The sequence below is a fragment of the Aedes albopictus genome, chromosome 1, assembly GCF_035046485.1.
Source record: "Aedes albopictus strain Foshan chromosome 1, AalbF5, whole genome shotgun sequence".
NCBI classification, from domain to species: domain Eukaryota; kingdom Metazoa; phylum Arthropoda; class Insecta; order Diptera; family Culicidae; genus Aedes; species Aedes albopictus.
Window position 1 is genome coordinate 310,653,194 of NC_085136.1, and position 21,657 is coordinate 310,674,850.

Consider the following 21,657-nt stretch of genomic DNA (forward strand, 5'->3'; position numbering starts at 1 on the left):
TGAAATCCCAGTGCGAAAAATGTCGAGCTCAGTCATACAAGGTTGACCCCAAATGTCAAAGTAGAACTATTTACCATTTTACTTATTTCGAATTTTCTCACTATAGTGTAATTGTAAGATCACTTGGAGCAAGGACAATTTTGTCCCAATTCACCAAAAGTGGAAACAACAACGTGTGTGTTGATGTGCGGTTCACAGGAGTTTCCTCTAGTAGACCGAGTACCCGTAGACAGTAAGAGCAAGAAAGTGCTTATTGTTTGAGATGAATGTGTAGTGGAGCAACGTCAAAGAGAACTTCGAGCGCTGCCGTGGGAGTTGAAGAGAACGCTCCAGACATCGCCATTAAGCACATCCTTTGGAGATGGCCTAACTTTGATTGGACCGTTCTCATTTCGCCCTTTTGCCACCACACAAGACATCCATCCATAGGCCAATATTGGCCGAACAACAGTTGTGTAGATCCAATTGGTATACTTGGGTTTAAGACCCCAAGTTGTACCAAAGGTTCGCCGGCATTGACCGAAGGCCATACAAGCTTTCTTGATTCTGAACTCAATGTGAGGTGTCCAGGAAAGCTTGGAATCAAGAATGACTCCAACGTACTTTACCTGTTCAGTCACATCGATTTCAGAATCAAAGAGACGCAAAGGTCGAACGCCATTACGGTTTCGCCTTTCCGTAAAAACAATAGATGTTTTACTCGGATTAACCGAAAGGCCATATTGGCGACACCAACCCTCAACTACCTGAAGGGCGCTTTGCATCAGGTCGAAAAGGGTGGTGATACACATACCAACTAACAATGTTAGGTAGTCGTCGGCAAAACCATAAGTAGGAAAACTGCTATTATTGAGTTGCCTCAATAGCGTATCTGCTACGAGATTCCACAAAAGCGGTAGCAAGACTCCCCCTTGGGGGCATCCACAAACACTCAATTTCCTAATCCCTGCTAGACGCAATGTCGAGAAGAGATTCGACACAGATTTTTCATTTGGGCCTAACTGACAATTTCGAGTTCTCTTCACCGATCCTCTCTTTGTGTTATCACAGAATGTGTATTGAGTTGTCCAAAGATTTTTTGGTTGAAATGCGAAGAAGACGACTACATGTTGCTATAGAAACAAAAAGAATAATGATTTTGTTTGTTTTGATCAAGTTATTAGCGAAAGAGAGAGTCGACGAAGAGAAATCGATCAAGTCAGTTAGGCCCTTATGAAAAATCATTGTCGAGATATCGGTTTTTGAGCATTTGATGAATCCAATTGGAAATCATTGGAGATATACCATGACTCCGTGCGGCTTCCAATATGGCATCGAAAGGCACATTGTCAAAGGCACCCTCGATATCTAAGAAAACACCCAAACAAGATTGCTTTTGAGCGGATGCTTTCTCGATATCGTAAACAACCTTGTGTAAAAGAGTCACAGTGGACTTACCAGATTGGTAGGCATGTTGGTTCACATGAAGAGGCACGTTGGCCAGATGAACATCACGGATGTGATGATCCACAATGCGTTCTAAGCATTTCAGAAGAAAAGAGGTCAAACTGATAGGTCTGAAACTCTTTGCTTCTTCATACGACGCACGACCCACTTTCGGAATAGACTTCACAGTAATATCCCGCCAGCATTTGGGAATATACCCTGTAGCAAAACTGCAAACAAATATTTTTTTTAATGTTTGAAATGATCAAATTCCTTCTGAAGCAAAATAGGATAAATCCCATCTGCCCCAGGAGATTTGAAAGGAGCAAAGCTATTAAGTGCCCACTCAAACGATTCTAAAGTTATGATACTCCTAGCCGAAGCTAAAGAATCATGACTACAAGAAAAGACATCAGGTTCATCCGAAGATGTAATATCCACACATCCAGGGAAGTGTGTGCTGAATAAGCATTCCAGAACTTCCTCATCAGAGGAAGTCAGATCGCCATTTGGCAAACGAAGTTCATTCACTCGGAAATCCTTAGATTTCGCAAGGATTTTATTTAACCGACCGACTTGACTCAAACTGGAAACATTTGTACAAAGGTGTTTCCAGCCGGATCTTTCAGCAGACCGGAGAGCTTTCCTGTAGGCCTTGCAAGCCGACCTGAAAGCCTCCGAACCAGCCGAACGTCGTCTGTTCCAACTCCTTCTACATTGTTGTCTGAGTTTCGCCAGATCAGAGTTCTACCAAGGTGTTCCTCTTGTGATCTTCACAGATCGTAGAGGGCATGCTTCTTCAAAAGCTTCCATGATGAAGGCCATTGTAGTATCAACGGCATCATCTAAATCACTCGGAGTGCCGCAACCAAATCAGTAAAAAGATCCCAGTTTGTTGACCGAGGATTCCTGAAACGCAATGTTTGCGAAGGAACATTTAAATGTTCAAAAAAGATGTAGCGATGGTCAGATAAAGATTCTTCATCTGACACATGCCAATTGGTCAGCTCGTGACTAATTCTGCTAGAACAAAGCGTTATATCTAACACTTCCTCTCTAGCCGATACCATGAAGGTTGGGCGGTTGCCTATGTTAAGTAATCCAAGATCTGTACTACTTAAGTACTCCATCAAACTGGAGCCTCTCAAGTTAATGTCTGAGCTGCCCCAGATGATATGGTGAGCATTAGCATCACTGCCAACAATAAGCGGAAGGCCTTTTGAAGTACAGTATGCGATGACTTGTTTGAAAGCATCCGTAGGGGATGGTTCATCATGCGGTAAATAAACCGAACAATAGACGTATTTCCTGTTGAGGTTTCCAACAGATACATCAATTGTCATAGCACATACATCTCTGGTGGTTTGTTCAGAGATGAGTGTAACAACTATTGCGTTGTTGATAAGCACACCACACATGCTCAAGGCATGACACGCGAATTTGCCATTTCATGTTTACTGAAAGTAGCAAAAACCGGGTTCACAAGGTTTCCTAGATAGAAATTTCCCTTACGAAAGTAAGGTTCTTGTACCAAGGCCACTTGGGCTGTACCATTTTGCATAAGTCTGCAAAGATTGATCGTTGCTGTTCTTTTATGCTGAAGATTGATCTGAGCTATCCTAACCGTAGCCACTACCCAAACTAGGTAAGATTAAATTCTTCGCAACAACAGCACAACAAAGAACAGCAACAATAAAACCAAATCGGTATCGATTGGAAAACGCCAAAGGCGAGGATACACAGAATACACTGTGTAAATCGCATAATGCGAAACCATATAGGGTAGAAGCTTCAGTTTTGACCAGTCCGGAGTTTTGGCCATAGTGCGGTATTGAGCCTTTTGCGATCCAAATCGGTGTAAATTTATTTTTTACTAGTAGACTCTAATACAATATGATGATTACAGCTGTGAAAACCAAACGTTTTGATTAAAAACTAGAAAAAAAAATACATTTCCTTAAAAAATCAGCCCCATATATCTATTTTGGCCAGGGTGCTTCTAGTTTGGCCACTCCCATAAGAATTACAGGGGATGGCCAAAATGTTTGGGATAGGCAACTTTTTTTCTCCCACAAAAAAAATCAAGATGCTGTAACTTTTCATAGAGTGCTTAAAAAAATCTCAAATTTTGACTGTTTGTCAACCTATTATATGTGCATCATTGGTACAAATTTGGGCTCGATTGATCAATTTTTCGCGAAGTAAGAACCATTCGGGTAAAACACTATTTTTTAGACAACTCATTTTTGAGCTGTCATATCTCGGAAACCAGTGAACCGAATTGAATGAAATTTTGAACGTACACTAACAATGTGTAAATGCTTCATAAACTTTTAAAACATAGGTACTTTTCAAAAGTTGAAAAAAGTTATCATGGATTGACACTTTTTAGATTTTTCTCGAAAAAATGTAATTTTTTTACATTAATGTCAATAAATTTTAGTGTTGATATCCAAAGACTTTCCGCTTCTGTTCTCAAGTTATCTCTAATCAGATATATTATAGCCTATTTAGATTGAAGAAAGAACACATTTAGTAATTTTTGTGTGGTATTGTAAATTTGACTTATTATTATTTTCCTCTATATGGGTAAAAATTTCAACCCGGTTCAACTTAATTTGCCGTGAGAAAATATTACATTTTATAACGTTGTACTAAGTATCATTATATCGTTGATAAACGTTAAAAAATTCATTCAATTCGGTTCACTGGTTTCCGAGATATGACAGTTCAAAAATTAGTTGTCTAAAAATAGTGTTTTACCCGAACTGTTCTTACTTCCCGAAAAATTGATCAATCGAGCCCAAATTTGTACCAATGATGCACATATAATAGGTTGACAAACAGTCAAAATTTGAGATTTTTTTAAGCACTCTATGAAAAGTTACAGCATCTTGATTTTTTTTGTGGGAGAAAAAAAGTTGCCTATCCCAAACATTTTGGCCATCCCCTGTACACGTGATTGGTCAAAATAGAAACCAAACTTAAGAATATGGCCAAAACTGCGGCAGAGCTTCTATTTTGGCCAGTGCCACATTTAATACAAAAATCAAATATTGGCTTGATTTCTGCATTTTTCCTTCAAAATATAGATTGGAACCTTTCATTTGACGCATTGGTTGTTTTCATGGGATTATTGGTTATTTTTATAAAAATGATTTCCCTTAGACTGGCCAAAACCGGTGCCCGCACCCTAGGTGAAAATTTAAACTAATGGATCATTGAAGCTGACTTTTCTGCTACTCACCGCATCAAAACAACAGCGCCACCGTATATGGACGGTAACACAGTGACAGCAGTCGAGTTATGTCAAACACACAAAGCTACGGTGGCGCTATCTGTTCATTTCATAGCGGCCGTTTTAGTTATTTCAGTGATCCATTAACAACATCTTCATAATCCCGCCCTTATTTAGCCTCAAGTGAGACTAAAGAAGGGCAGCCGATTGTCTCTGAGAAACACGAGGTCCACTGCACTATTGCTCCAGTTAGCGCAGTAAGGGCAACATACTGTTGAGGGCGCCCTGGTACTCCACAGGCTCCGTTTGCGGTTAGGTTTTTATTAGAAACCCCCCCCCCCCCCCTAGCCATTCATTCCTAGGCACGGTAAGCATGAAGCCGCATCACACCATGAATTTGGGTTCACCTGTTGGTGGACTCTTACCATCGAAACTGGCGGTCCGTAGTGTTATTCTTAGCCAATAGGAAGCAATCAGTGAAGTACTAGATTGAAAGTAGTGAGCTGGATTTTTGTATGGTGAGATGATCAATTCTCCGTTTCTGCAATGAAATGGTGCACACAGCATGGGTTATATGACTTCTTGCCTAATTTGATGCTGTTTGAGCAAAAGTTTGAGTAAATGTGTTGTTGTATTATTTATTTCTTGCAACTTCATCAACACAGTTACCCAAAGTTTTGCTCAAACAGCATCAAATTAGTCAATGAATCATATAACCCACGCTGTTTGCACCATTTCATGGCAGAAACGGAGAATTGATCATCTCACCATACAAAAATCCAGCTCACTACTTTCAATCTAGTACTTCACTGATTGCTTCCTATTGAGACAATCGCTACCGACACTACACAGCTATCTAGGCTGATCGAGAAAAGAAGTTAATATTGATGATCAACTTCATACGGGCCCGAAAAGCCGTTAAAGGTTAAAGGTCAATGAGCATCGATCTCGATTGGAGAACAGATCTTCACCAACCGCTCGAAGGCTCTATAGAACTGGACTTTGAGCTGGCAGCTGAAGTTGCCAGAGATGTTGAAGCGATTTGCAAGACCGCTGGCTGCAGCAGTGCATAGAGTTTCATGTCTCGAACTAAGAAACAAAAAAGATCGACGCAACGACCAAGAGTCACGAAGCATACTTGGAGTATGTATGACGTCCTTGGCAATTCGTTGCATAACGTTAAAGTCAAAGCGTGATGACCCAACAAAACTTTCAGAGGTCTCATACAATGTGACATGACATAGGGGAGAGTGAGACTCAAAATCGAAAATGTTTACATGAGGTAATTTATGGACACTCCTTTGGTGATAGACACTAGTTGAATACAACTCAGACCCTTAACGTTTACCAATCGATATTACGCTGTTCAAATATTAGCTTTTCGGCTTATTTCTATCGCCCTCACTCACTATGCCAAACGTTGAGTGTGTAAATACCTACTTGTTTCACCTTGCATCGCTATCTAACTCCAATCCATCAAACTACGCGGCGAAAACTGTTTACCTAATAATTCGAGAAATCCGAGCGACAAAATTTCATTCCATATCGGGGAACGTGCGATGAAATTTAAATGCCTCCAACAACGCGGATTGCCTGAGAGGGGCTTCCACATCCATCTACCTTCCCTACAGAGGCGTATGGAGTGGAGGTGGAGGAAAGGTACGCACGCACAAGTACACACCTTGCCCCATTTCAACGCGATCGCTTGCGATTTTGCGCTGTCTGCCATTACGCATGAAGAAGGTACACCACTGTTTAAGGTGAATATATGACGAAGCCACACCTCGAATTTCCAAAAGCACAAATCTAAAGAACCGAATGTCGGTTTGAGCTGAAAAGTTGATCGATTGGTTACCCGCTGGTGGTGACCAATCGATCAACTTTTCAGCTCAAACCGACATTCAGTTCTTCAGATTTGTGCTCTTGAAAATTCGAGGTGTGGCTTCGTTATATATTCACCTTAAGGTCTTTTTCCCTTGCCATGATCATCATCGCGGCCGCCACAGCCGCGCCGTTTAAACCGCATGTTCGCATGTTGGTTCTTCCGTATAGGTTTGTGTACCTTCCAACGAACATCGAGATATGAATTCCTGCCTAGAAGCAGTCAGTGCAGTGTTCAACCAGAGATCTAACTGTACCAACCGTTTACCCATACGGTTCTACACTGTAATAAAGGTACTGGGGCTGCTGTTGCTGTTGCTGTAATAATTGCCAATGGGTCATTGCTCGCGAAGCGACTTACGACGATGGTTGTAAACCAAATTGGATGAAAATTTATGAGGGATCATTATTCATTTAAGTTATATTATTATTTCCAATCAATACTTCGATTGAACAGCATACAGTTTGGTTTGGATTATTTTAGGAAACCCAGGTAGCCAGGGAGAAAAATCCAACTGAAAGAGAGTTGATGCGATGTTCAACCCTAGCCTTATCATTCTGACTGTCACGCGTTCGTTCTGTTATTTTATTAAGAAAAAAATCTTCGATTTTATTGAAAAAATGCTAGTGCAATACGGAGCCAAACTGTAGGGTCCATTCCAGTTGGTATGAAACGTCAAGAAGAAAAATCAAAGTTCACTACTTAATACTGATCTTACTAAAAGATTAAAGATTTATTTGGTTCTTTGCCTCTATTTGAGTCACAGTTCAAGTGATCTAGTGAATGAACTCATTTGAATATCCTCAGAGGCAAAGTTTCGAAACCAGTTCAATACCCCGCACAAAGAAAAACAAAAACGATGCCTGCTAAAACAAAAATCTGTGTCGTACTATGCCATGCTAGAGGAATGCTGTGCTGTGTGGTACAAACATAGGTAGGTACTGCTGGGTTGGTTTACGTTTTTCTTCTCCTCTTCGACAACAACAACAGCAGGAGAAAATACGCAAACTCTGCATCATAGCAATTTGCTTGCATCAACAACAGTAGTACCATTATCATCATCGTCATCATCATCATCATCGAAATGACTCACGAGATTGCAAATCCGTTCCTATGTTTTGATCTCGTGTGGGTACATATTCTTTGTGTGTTTCGTGTATCCATTACGTTTAAAAAGTCAAGCTCATTTGGAAGTTGCGTGAATGGATTCTGTTGTTTGTTTGAAGATTCTACACGGTAAAAAATCTGCACTGTGATATGAACTGATTGGCACCTAAATTCGCACTACTGTTCAAATAGTTTGTTATCGATTACATATCATTTGACAAAGAACATCCAATGCCTTTTCAATTTTAATGGAACTTCACATCAATTCGTTGTTGACAATGTTTTGATTTCAAAACTAAAATTAAAAAAATGTATACAGCCGCACCCAGATTCCATACCAGGACCTATAGAGTCACGATCAACTGTTTTACCACTACACTACTTCACATCTGTTAGAAAGGTGCGAATCGAAGCGAAGCACTTTCTACCGCCTGTCATCTATGTTTACTTTCATGCCCAAAACACTCATTACCAATTCAACAGCTTTTCACTTTGAATCGTATTGCTTTTTACAGTAGTGCAAATCGAAGGGATTTTCTGATGATTTCTCCGGGGAATTTGTCTTGGTCCTAAAATCAACACTGACAGCATTGCGATCTCAAAGGAAAAGCATTTCTGATCATGTTGATTACGACATTGAATAGTTAATGGATTTTTCCCTTACATCTAGCGTGCAGAATTTTTACCGTGTACCAGAATATATTGGGTTTCTCATCAATGTTTAGACTACTGTGATAATTTGATAATCCACTGAATTATCATTTTCTAGCGACATTTCACTCTAATCAAACTTTTTTTGTTTACCTGTTGTGTATCCGACGCCCTTGTCATGAAATCAACCGAACTTGTTTACGCTAGCCGCTGCGAAGTCGTGTGCGAAATTCGACTGTGATAATAATGAATTTGGGCCGAGTCTTAATGGGTGCAAATGTCGCAATAGTTCCTTGATATAGTTCGTTGATCTCAAGGACTGTTGGTCATCCCAGATGTTCTGGAACGTAGTCGAGAAATCAACTTAATTTCGTGTTGATTTCTGTAGCTACCAGATTTTTCCGTGGAATTACTATCGGAGGAACTCCGGAAACCTGGTTCCCAAGGCATAAGGAAGTGGCCAGTTCGTCTTTTTTTTCTTAATCCTGTCTTGCGACATTTCAATCTTCATGGTTTCGCGAAACAAGTACTCTAGAAGACATTTAGAGGCTTTTTTGGTCATATTGGCCACTATCCGACGTACTCCGAGAACCTGACTCTTTCGGGTAAGTGTTCAGTTCGTGATTCCTGAACCTTAACTCGCGACGATTCCTTACGGATTTTCTTCTGGGGTTCTTTACGTAATCTGTTGGTATACTTATATGTAATTCCTTGGAATTCCTTCAGAACTACTTTTACAATTCTTCAATAAATATTTTCTGGGATTCATCAAGTAGTATTGTACTTTTCTGCTGAGTTATTTCCTACGTTAAGAAGCTTTTCTTAGATTTTCCCAAAGAATTCCTTCTGAGGTACCTCCAAATGTTCCTTTCGGAATTCACTCACATATTTCTTTTCAAACTCTTCCAGTAGTTTACACGGGAATGCCCTCATGAGTTCCACAGAGAATTCCACCATGAGTATTTTCGGATATTCACCCAAGAATTCCTTAAGAAGTGTCTTTTGAGATACCGTTAGGAATTCTTATGGGATTGTTCTATGTCATCTCTTGGAACTCCTACATAACTAGTTTCTGGTATCCTTAGGGAACTTTTCCTGAGATTTCCCTAGGAACGTTTCTAGGTAATCTCGTATGATTCAGCTTGATTATGTCTTGGAATTCGATGGGAATTTCGATACCCAAACGAGATACTGAATCAGTATTACTGATCTGTGAGCTTTCTCCTGATCGCAGGCGCCTCCTCGATATTCTACGAAGCTCCGCCAGGAAATGCAATTCCTTAATGGAATAATTCTAAGTTTTACCTCCTATACTCCACCTTTTAGGTATATCTAGGGTTCTCTTCCATGATGTTTTTTATTTCATCCAAACATTGCTTCTGAGATTTCTACATGAATACCTTTATTGGGGTTCCCGCAAAATCTGTACCTACGATTTTTTTTCGAAAATTTTTCTAGAATTCCGTTAGAAGCTCCTTCTGACATGTTACCGAGAAAACTTCCTGGGGTTGATCTCAGAATTTATCCAGGATTTCTCTCTGGGATTCCTCCATAAGCATCTCGTGAGACTTCAGCAGAAGTGCTTTTCATCCAAGTCTTTATGCTTTATTTGCTGCAAATATTTCTGCTGGATTACCTCCAGGATCATCCAATTGTGTAATTTCTCCGAGGCAAGGATGTTTTCCATCACCTGGCAATCATTTGACTCATTTGTCCATAACTCAGTTCAGAAGCATATTATTGAAATGTGGTGTTCGGCAAACATGTAGATTGGTGTTTTTCCTACAATTATCACCAAGGACGCCATATTCTAACTCTTATATTTACGATGTATAAGTGTTAGTACCATCTACTCATACTATACGATCGGATTTTTCGATCGTTTAGTATGAGCAGGCTTGACAGAAACTCACTCGCGAGAAAATGAGGAAGCGATTTTGGCGTTTTTCTGAGGAGTTAAAATAAAACTCAAAAATCACAACGCAAATCCTCAACAGCACCGAGCGCGAGCTTGCCGCGCAGCGAGGAGTTCGTCTAACACTCATAATTGCTTGTTGTGTTTCTCACGTCCACTCACACTCAAAAAGCTCTCGCGAGTTCCACTCCCATACAAAGAAAGACTCTCGAGGCGAAAATCACACTCAAAAACCCGAAATAATCATCGGCTCTTTTTTTGTTCCCCTCTTCCTCGCTCAGTTTTTATTGCCTCTCTGTTTGGGGTTCGTTCGCTCCCTCGCGACGAGGCAAAAGCAAAACATCGCTCTAGAGCATATTGCAAAACTCTTTTGATTTCGAGGAGGATTATCAAGCCTGAGTATGAGTAGGTGGTATTAGCGCTCTCACAGCGTACACATAAGAGCTAGAGTATGGCGTCCTTGGTGATAATTGTAGGAAAAACACTAATCTACATGTTTGTCGAACATCACATTTCAACAATTTGCTTTCGAACTGAGTTATGGACAAATGAGTCAAATGATTGCCAGGTGAGCGAAAACATCTAAGGTTTTCAACTAGGTTTCGTCCAAGAGTTCCTTTCGAGAATCCTGCAGGAGTTCATTCACTGGGAATTCTCCTGGTGTTAATTCTGGGAATTCTTTAATAGTTTCTGGAGAAATCACTAGGTCAAATTCCTGGGTTAATCCCCAGAAGGAATTGTCCAAGGAAAATCAATCTGGGCTCCCGTAGGAATTCCTCATAGAACTTCTGAACAAATTCACCAGGAGAAATCCCCAGAAAGAACCCATAAACGAACCTAGAGCAAACCACATAAGGAATTCCTGGGGGAATCCACAGAAGGATTTTCTGACATAATCTCCAAAAAATAGTTTCCGAAGAAAACCTTTGCTGGCGTCTCTGTTATAATCCCCACAAGGAACGGAAGGCAAAAATCTTGGAGATTGGTGGCAAGTGTTTATTGTACAATAATATGTAAACTATACCAAAATGCTTCGAAACGTCTGCTAAAGTTTTCGTTTGACATAATCATGACATAGGGCATTGGTTCTCTTATTAAGCATGTGGCTCCCATTTTCATCCCACGAAAAACAAAGGATTGAAGCGCTGTTTGTTTTGTTTCTTATTTTTGTATTTTTTGTTAGAAGTGAGCACCCATGAAAACAAAAAGAACGGAGTCAAGCGGTACCGTAATCGCTTGTTTTCGAATAGGATGAAAATGGGAGCATGAGATTACTGATGGCACACATACCCTAATCATAAATATTCTAAATACTGTTTATTGATTGTTAACACATTAGCCAAATTTTGAGATAACTTTTACTCAAGACAGCGATGGTGAATTCACTCCTTCACAGATAACAGACGTTTATGCTAACATACGAAATGTGTGTAAACAATTTCAACCGTCATTTCAATAAGCGAACCTAACTGGCAATCATTTGAAGATGGCACAACGATCGCATTCATAACGCTTGAGTGCAAATGACAAAAGCAAATCATCCCTGTCAGATAGCAATTTCTGCAGCAATTTGTTGTATAGATGGTGAGCAATGCATTTGGGGTTTACAGTATTTACCCAGGTTTTGAGTTAAATTTTGTTCTAGGATAAACATCTGTTTTTTATACGAGTTGTGTTTGAAATTTTCTGTCGCGACTCCGTGTGACGTTTAATTCGGCTGAAGAATTAGTGAAATGTGTGCTGCAAATACAAAGTTTATGTACGTTTAGACATTATTTCCCGGATCATTTTTTTCGTGATTCAGCTGATGAGCTAGTCAGAGAATTGCAGTATCTGTGTTCCCGGAATAAAGCTTGGCGTTTTAGATGAAGAAATAGTGAAGCAGGTAGTGGCAGAAGAATTTTTCATTCGGAAGTGCTTTCCGACCAGCAACAATTAAGTCATCGTCTGTGGAAGAATCTCACCGAGGCGTGTTGATTCGAGTTCCCTGGGTTGGAATTGTTAAGTTTCGGCAGAAAATATGGATCGTTTCGGAGAAACTGCGTCGTTGACAGAGGGAGCTGCCATAACGCATCAAGCACAAAGCAGAATATAAATAATGATCTCAACGCTTACGCGCCCGCAACACGCTTTTATGTCATAGGCGAGAGGATACCGGGCATAAAATTTGGATATTTGGTAAGATCTTTCCAATTTGTATTTTATTTTATGGTATTTTTACAAAATAAGCACACTTGAATGTAATGCGATTGGTAGAAATCATACTGCTTACTTTCTGTCTCATAATACAGGTTATTTAACTAAGCCGGAAAAGGGATCGTTATATTTTCTTCTCGTTTCAGAGAGCGAGCAATGGCGCTTAAGCCTAGGCTTTCGAGCCAGGACATAAGGAGCAAATACCTTTGTCCCATCCCAGGAAGAGGAGCTCCAACGGAGTGACATTAACATTCTTAGCAACGTCACTCCCAACGTTTTTGCTTCACGTTTATGATACGTTACGGAGCGGCTGACGAGATGTCGCCGTTCCATAGTTTTATTCAATTGCATTCAATGACGCTGCACAGTAGGCCTGGCCGCTTCAATACTTGTAATACATCTCTGATGCCTTGCAAGCATTGATAATGACAAGAAAAATGGTAGAAGTAGTCGATTCTACCATTTTCCAGGATTCTTTCAATGAATGGCTGTGTATGTGTAGACTAGACTAGACTAGACTAGGATAAACATCTGTTTTTTATACCTTTGATGTTCTAGGTCATGTAATATGAACTACTGGAAGTAGTTGTTTGTGCAAGGTAAAATAACATTACAAAACCTTCGAAATCGATACACCCATACTAGTCTATTCCCAGACATTTTCCAACTACCCTGGAGTTCAAAATTGAAGGTCTACATTTGTAGCAGTCGCCGTTGCTCAGGGTGACTTTTAAATCAAATGCCTTGAATCTCCCCGTAGACCAAAAGGCAAAACACATTTATAGTATTGCTTGACATCTACGGCCACCACCACTCTAGGTTTTTGCTACAAACTGTAATACAGCACTCAGCACTGTAATATGTACAGCTTCACTCAGCATTGCCATTAAACAATCAATATTAATTCCGTCTTTTGGCACCATATTACTACGTAACTTACGTAATGAACAAATTTCGCGGAACTTTTGATAATGGTCAAATATGTTTGCAAACAAACACATTTCTGCTCCTTCAGCGCCTAACACTATCCAACCTTATCAGGTATCAGAATGCTGGCACGTTATTCGCCATTTGGGCCATTTGTGCCATCGTCATACATATAAGCCTATTTGATCATTAACCTGAGGGAGAATAGGACAAGGGATGAAATGGGATTAGGAAAGGGACAGGTGATGAAATAGGAAGGGGTGCCCTGGAAGAAGGAATGAACGCATAAACGCAACGAGAGCTCATAGCCCATACCACAACGGGTTTAATCAGTGCCCTGAAAAGGACTCTGTAAAACGCATAAGCGTGAAGAGAGCCAATAACTCATTGGAGGTAGCTTGTGACGTTGAATGACACGTCATCGAAAGCATCCTCAATATTCAAGAAATCACCCAAGAAAAAACTACGATTGAGCGTCTGAGCGAGTGCTTTCTTGAAAATGTATACAATTTTATAAAAAAAAAAGTTACGGTGGACATCCCAAATTGGGAGGCATGTGAGGTCACATGAATAGTAGAGTGGGTCATCGTTTATATGCAAAAATGAAAAATTCAATGGTATCCCATCAGATCAAAGCTTTTTTGATCCCATTTCAGAACCCAAATAAGTGTGCAAAATTTGGGCACGATCGGTTATGTCTACGTTTTGCGCATCGCGTATGTAGTTTGTATGGGGTTTTACATGGGTAAACACCCTTTTTTGCATTTCCCTTATAACAAGCTCGAATTTTTCTAAAACCGAGTAACCGATGAAGTGAAAACATAGCCTAGGGTATCCTGAAAAACTTTGTCGAAGACCGCGAAGTGATCTGATGCTTATCAAAAAAGTTATAGCGTTGGCATTGCTTGGCGAAACAGCATGATTTTGTTGCTATTGTTATTCCTTTACATGTTAAAACATAAACACATGCATGCGGTTCGTTGGTTATAACTATTTTCTCAAGCATCGGATCGCGTCATGGTCTTCAACAAAGTTTTTCAGAACATCCTAGGCTAACAGTATCGGTTAAAAAGTTTCAGTCAAACTTTTTCAACTTATGGCTAAAATTCAAAAAAGTATGTTTTCCCATACAAAATCCCATACAAATTTCAACTGCAATGCGCAAAGTGTAGACGCAACCGATCGTGCTCAAATTTTACACAGATACTCAGGACCTGAAACGGAACCAAAAAAGCTTTGATCTGAGAAAACGGTTCCGATGACCCACACTAATGAATAGGCATGTTAGCCAGACGAACATCACAGATGATGATAATCGACGATGCGTTTCAAGCATTTCAGAAAGAACGGGGTATCCAGATAAATCTGGAACTCATTCCTTCTTCATACAACGCACGCACCCTTTCGGGATAAAAATATAGAGTAATTTTACGCCATGAAAATATCCAACATAAAACTACAAGAGATCAAAACATGTTTGAAATACTCAAACATCCCTCTGGAGAAAAATAGGACCAAACCTCCATTTTCTCCTGGAGATTTGAATTAGGCAGAGCTTTTTAGTGCCCACTAAATCGATTCTATAGCTATAATCCTCGGAGCAGAAGCTAGAGTTTCATAGCTATACAAAAGACTGGTTTATCCGAAGATATTTTGAACTTTAAAAGATCAGAGTTCTATTCAGGAATACATCTTGCGGTCCGCACAGACCGCAGAGGACAAGCTTTTTTTAAAGCAATAGTTATGATATACCACAATGGAGAGCGTTGTAGTAACAAAACCACAACGAAACTCTCTTGGAGTAGCAATGGAAGCGAGTTATCCATACAATGTGGTCTTATCCAACCTTTGGAACCAATATCGAAATTATAGCAGCGATTCCTCTAGAAATTTCGGCTGGTGTTCAGAAATTCGTGATGAGATTCTTCCAGAAATTATAGCAGCGATTCCTCTAAGAGTTATTGCTGGTGTTCCTCCAGGAATTCCAACGGGGATTTCTTTAAGAATTTCTTCAGATATTTCGCCAAGAATTTTTCCAGGTATTCCTCCTGAAGTTTTGGAAGTTTGGAATTCCTTTAGAAACTCCTGCTGGAATTCCCCCAGAAATTCTTTCTGGATTTCCTGTAGGACTTTTTCCGGAATTTCTACAGGAACAACTCCTCTTGGGATTATATCCAGAAAATTTCGAAGGGATTTCTCCAATAATTTCTTTTAAACTCACTCCGTGAATTTGGCCAAGAAGTTATCCGGAGATTTTCCTAAGATTTTTTTCAGGAATTCTTGTTAGGATTCCTACAGGACGCTTTAAGAATTTCTCTATGGATGCCTCCAGTTATTTCTCCAGGAATTACTTCAGCAATTAAAAACAAAACAATTAAAATTATCCCTCTGGAAATTTCTTCAGTATTCCTCATGAATTTCCCGGGGGTTACTCTTGATATTTCAACAAAAATATCTCTTGGTATTGCTTCAAGACCAGTGAATCAAAATTCAACCATCGCGCAACAATAATGACAATGTCGCAACCTGAATTTGTTGCGACATTCTACCCAATGCGACATATGTCCCAACTTGAACAGAATAGGACAAAGATCGTGCACCACGAGTTTAGAGATTTTTAAGCATTGCATCGTGATTTTCGAGCGGTAACTTCGAGTCGGTAAACACTGCAACGGTGCTGAAGATGTATCATCAAAAAGTTTCGATTTTGGGTTAGTAATAATTGATTATTCACGAGTTGAAAAGTACGCAACAAATTCAGCTTCCGTTTTGTCTGCAACAAAAAATTTCGAGATCATGTCATTATCTGTTACCAGTTGGGATAAAGAGTAATCGCCGCCTCTTCTTTGTTGCTTGTTTTGTGCCTTTTTTGTCTGACAATTCTCTTCACTGTTCAAGACCTTCTCTTGTGATTTCTTCCGGAATATATGCAGAGATTTTTCTAGAAATTGTTGTTGGAAATTCAATTCTTCTGAAATTCATGCCATCTCTGCTGGGATTCCTCCAGAAATTGTTCCAGATATTCCTCTAGAACACATTTCAGCATTTCTTTCTTGGATTTCTCAAGAAATTCCATCTGGAATCTTCTGAGATTTCAATAGGAGTTCCTCCAATAGCTCCTATATGAATTACATCAGGAATGTATACAGAAGTTCCTCTAAGGATTTCTTCGGAGGAAACTCTTCTGCAAGTTTCTACAGGAACTACTTACCTTCAGGAACTCCAGTAGTGTTTCGTCCTGTAATTTCTCCAGTAGTTCTTCCAGGGGTTCCACCAGAAATTTCATCTGGAATGTTTCTTCAGGGATTTTCCCACTGTGTTTTTTTCAGTTTTTTTTTCCAGGGATTCTTCTATGGATTTCTCAATGGATTTCTTTAGGAATTGTGCTTACTGTAGTGATAAGTGTGGTTTTCTGTTACTTTTTTATCTGTATTAACGAGATTTTCAGCCCTAGGCTAGTTCATCTCGGGACCCACGATTTACTTTCCTTCCGAAGGAAGAACTCACATTTCGTGAGTTTGTCGGGAGTGGGATTCGATCCCAGGTCCTCGGCGTGATAGTCAAGTGTTCTAACCATCACACCAGGTCCGCTCCACTTTTCTGTTACTGGCGTAACCGCTCCCAGTACTAATTATGTACCATGGACATGCGGCAAGGAATGTTTTCGACTTAGATCGCTTTGGAAATAAAAGGCAACGGAAACGGATCCAGTTCGAGCAGTATGAGTTATAACATATTTGTCGAGCAGATATTGTCACATTTGCATTCGTCAATCAGTTCCGCTTTCGCTGTCGTCTACACGCAAAAAAAATCCGTTCCGATATACAGTATCGGACAATAAAAATGCACCAAAGCCCTTATCCCATACGAACTAGTTAACTTTAGGCTGCCATATCTCAGTTATTTCTCAACCGATTGTTTTCATTTTTGTGCGACGAACTACAAAACTTTTCAACTTTTGAAAACTATTGAAAAAGTTCGGTAATAACTATTGATACAAAAATTACAGATAGGTTGAATTTTGACAATAAAAATGCACCAAGTCATAAAATGATATAGCAAAAAATGGTTACGTCTTATCATTATGGTGTCTTCGGCAAAGAAGTTCCTTATATGATGACGAATACATTTGCCGAAGATACCAACATGATTTGACGTCAGCATTTTTTTCTACAATTTTTTTTTGTCTTGGTGCATTTTTATTGTCAAAATACAACCGTCTGTAACTATGGCATCAAAAGTTATCATTGAACTTTTTCAACAGTTTTTAAAAATTGAAATGTTTTGTAGTTCGTCACAGAAAAATGAAAACAATCGGTTGAGAAATAACTGAGATATGGCAGTCTAAAGTTGACAAGTTTGTATGGGAAAACGGCTTTGGTGCAATTTTATTGTCCGATACTGTATGTGCACTCCCAATCACGGCAACGGGAACAAACGGGAACTATGCATAGCAACCATAACAACAATAAGAAATGTACACCGTGAAATAGAATTTATGTTTTGTAGAACGCCCATATTGACAGCTGGAACTAGTTCCAGTTCACGGTGTATATTTGCTTGTTCTCGTATTTGCATTTGTTTGTTCACGTTTATCAGAACGGTTTTCTGAGCGTGTACTGTGTTTTGTAAACCACAATTACTAGCTGCGAGAAGCTTGGAGATCAGAATTTCATATCTACCAAGGTCTATCAAGGTGTTTTCCTACTTTTCAACTTGCACAGCACAGTATCAATCTGTCATAAACGCGTAGTATGCAACCAAGCGAACTATGTCACATCATCTTCAGACTATTATCATCACACTATCTATGACGGCATCTAAATATGTACAAATTCTCTGCCAAAACTACAACTTCCCAACAACACTCCGACATCCGTATGAACTTCTGCAGGCACAGTGAACTCCACGGTCTGTAGATGGCAAGGGATTGTAATCATCACTTCTCTCCCCTTTACCACATTGACCTGCAACCTGACGTAGCTGGCGCCATTCCAACCTAAAATCAGAAGATCACTAACATTCACACACTGAAGAAGCCTGTTAAACAGAAAGTGCTTTCTCATTGGTTCCTTGTGTGAGTATAGCTTGCCTATATAGTAGCATCTTCGGGTGTATGATACAGACTCGGTTCGATCAAAAGTAACTGAAGCAACCGGATGTCGCCCTTGCATACGTATCTCAAAATATCGAGACAGCGTTGATGAAGAAAGTCAAGCTAAATGAGGCCCCTCATGAGATCTGTTGGAGTACAGTCAAATCCGCCTTTAACAACGCATCCGAGAGCACTGTCAAATAGTCGTTTCAGTTTTTCAGACTGAGAAAGCCATAATAGTTCACTCTTCCTACCAGTCGTACACCTGCTTCGAAAGAACTAAAATTTTGATTCAATATCATGATATCGTCACACCGACATATTCCTACCGGATTGGGCAGCTTGCAAATCTGGATGATTAGCAAGATCTTCTCAATTTATTCGTATGATTTGCTCGTAAGTACCTACCGGATCTAAGCCCATCTAAAAGAGAACCCTTGAGAGAACCTACGTTTCTATCCAGAAATGGCTACCTCGCATATTTCGATGAGAAAAAGTGAAAAGAGTGAACAATGATGAAATGCAACAAACATAGCATAAACATAGCGTAAACAAGCATGTTTCTGTCGACTTAGGGCTTTCTGGGTTCCACCTACGGATCTCAATACAGTCGACGTTCGCTCGGTGCAAACGCTTGACATGCAATGTTTTTTAACCGCAAGTCCATTAAGTGCAACAATTTTGCAGTTATCGCACCGCTACCCGTCAATGAAATGTCAACAGCGATGCGATGTTTTTCGCATGCACTTTTGTTGGATTCTGCAGCAACTGACAGTAATGTAACGTCTGTCAGTTGTTGCAGTTATCGAATTTCATTCGGTAAGTGAAACGTAAACATGTTGCAGTTATCGAACGTCTACTGTACCATAAACAGATAGTGCAATTTACAATGTTCAATGGTATATTGTCGGGCCGCCACCAAACCGGACTTCGCACAATCAAGTCGCGACGCGACCCAACTCGCGACGTTTTTTAATCATGTCAAAAGTAGTGCGCACCCTTCCCGTTGTTGTCAGCAACACAGCGCACTAGATGCGAAACAGTTGCGACAGTAGTGGACCAACAAAATTGCAATTTTTGTTTGAATGTCGGTCTGGATTCCAGCCGTATAGACAATACTGAAATGTGTGGTTGTGGTATGAACGAAGTCCAGAAAGCCCTAAGTCGACAGAAACACACTTGTTTACACAATGTAGAGGCGGCCTTTTTTTTTTTTTAAATATTGTTTGTTTTGATTTTAACAACTACGGTTGTTACAAAACATGTACAGAGGTCGACCTCGATTCCTTCCGAATTCCATACGTGGATGCCTCCAGGAATTCCTTCTGGAGATTCCTACAGTTCCCTCAAGAATTCCTTCTGTGAATACCTCTACGTATGCCTTCTGTTCTCCAGATTCCTTCATGAATTCGCTCTGGGGATTTCTGAGGAAGAAATGTAATTTCTGTTGAATTGCCACAAGGAACTCCTGGAAGATTTTCAGAAGCAACTCCAGAAGGAAAATTTCCAGAAGAAACTCCAGAAGAAGGTTCCCAAAAAGAAGCCTTTGATGATTCCCAGACTGCAGTTTTGGGCGATTGCCAAAAGTAATTTCTGGAGATTTCTAGAAGGAACCCCTGGACAATGCATAGATAAGTAAGTTTAAGATTAAGAACGTACTCCTGGAAGATTCCTACAAGGAACTCCTGGAGGATTTCAGATGGAACTTCTGGAAGATTCCAAGAAAGAAATCCTGGATTTCCAGATGGAACTCAAGGAAGGCACCCAGTAGATACTTCAGGATTATTTTCAAAAAAAAAAACTCCTGGATGATTTCCAGAAAGGACTCCTGGAGGAAACTCTGTAGGAAGCTTTTGAGATATTCCAGTGACAGTGGCGCTCCCATAACCTCTAGCTGTTCTACAAGTACATATTTCAGAATTTTATGATCAAAATAGTTTCTAATTCTGGTTCAACTGATTCTGCTGAATAATATTGGATTTAAAATGGGTTGCTATATCCTGTAACACGTTCTTCATATCCATGGTTCTGTATCAGTGCGAATCAGTTCAAATCCATCAGGAGCTACTACTTCTTCAAAAATATATTAGACTTGTTTTCTCTTTGAATTCAAACTTTTATTTTTAACTGTTTTTGTCTTCTTTTCCCTCATTCCAGAGCACGTCGACAGCGAGGAAGCAAAGAATCTGTTCGAAGCCAACTACAGCCATGTCTACTACATCCTCTACGACACATTCGTCCAGGCCGAGGCTAATCTCCGACAGCGAGGTAAGCGATGATCTGTTTATCCATACCTAGTCCATAGTCGTCCGCGGCTGCTTTCAATGTCAAACCCAAATCGCGAATCCAATAGCTCCCGCTAAGCTATGTCTTTATAAAACGCACCCACTCGATGTCAAACCCACTCACAGCAGCGCAAACACCCGATCGATGTTTGACGACTTCCCCATATTTCTAGTATTAACATTCCCTGCCTACACTTCCCCAAACAGCTTCTCAGGTGACGGCGCGGTGTACACAGACAGATTGTGACTCTATGTGGTGTATTTCTTTCTTTTTCCTCCTGCTGCTTCCCCCCCCCCTCGAAATTGCTCTGGCTGCTTCACTGTATTGTTGTTTAACAATCTTTGGTGATGGATGATGGAACACGGGGGATGGATGATCAAACGTGCGAAACATGATTCACACCTCTTCCTTCGGTCAAAATAACTCACCAACTACTACTTCTACTACTACTGAATCGGCACACAGAACTATCGTTCCATATTGGTAAGTGTGGTGGCTAATGCTCCGAGGAATGATACCTCTAAGTGTTAGAAATGTCGTTTGTTTGCAAAATATGATCATATCAACTGGGAGATCACATCATTGCCATTACTGTAAATTTGAACTCACTTCATTTCACAACATTGTCCTATAATTCAATCACCTGTACAAATATCCACCTTTCTATTCTATGACTTTGTCTTCAGCGTTCATCGTGTAAAAGTTGAATGTCATCAACACCCTCTTCAGCACGTTACTTCATTTTATTCACTCTGACTGGAGAGCACTGGACTTCGTTTTATGAAACAATGGGATTGCTACCGGTACAAAAATTGACCAGAAAGTTATCAGTTACGTTCATAGATATTCCGGCCTTAACTTCAGGAATTTTTGGAGTTCCTAGAGCGTCCATCGATCATGATTGAAGATTGTTTGCTCTCTTCAGAATCCTGCGA

The 21,657-nt window shown here is 40.0% G+C and overlaps 1 protein-coding gene across 2 annotated transcripts in view; it reads left to right on the plus strand.

The window, feature by feature from the left end:
- LOC109423542 (probable Rho GTPase-activating protein CG5521) overlaps window positions 1-21,657 on the plus strand; it is a 45,211-nt gene that overhangs the window by 2,568 nt on the left and 20,986 nt on the right. The window contains exons 2-3 of one of the 2 annotated variants that reach the window (XM_019698526.3): window positions 20,594-20,704; window positions 21,188-21,205. In XM_019698526.3, coding sequence (XP_019554071.2) covers window positions 20,594-20,704; window positions 21,188-21,205 — 129 coding nt within the window. The remainder of the gene's footprint in view (window positions 1-20,593; window positions 20,705-21,187; window positions 21,206-21,657) is intronic. The other variant, XM_019698527.3, reaches the window with a different exon arrangement.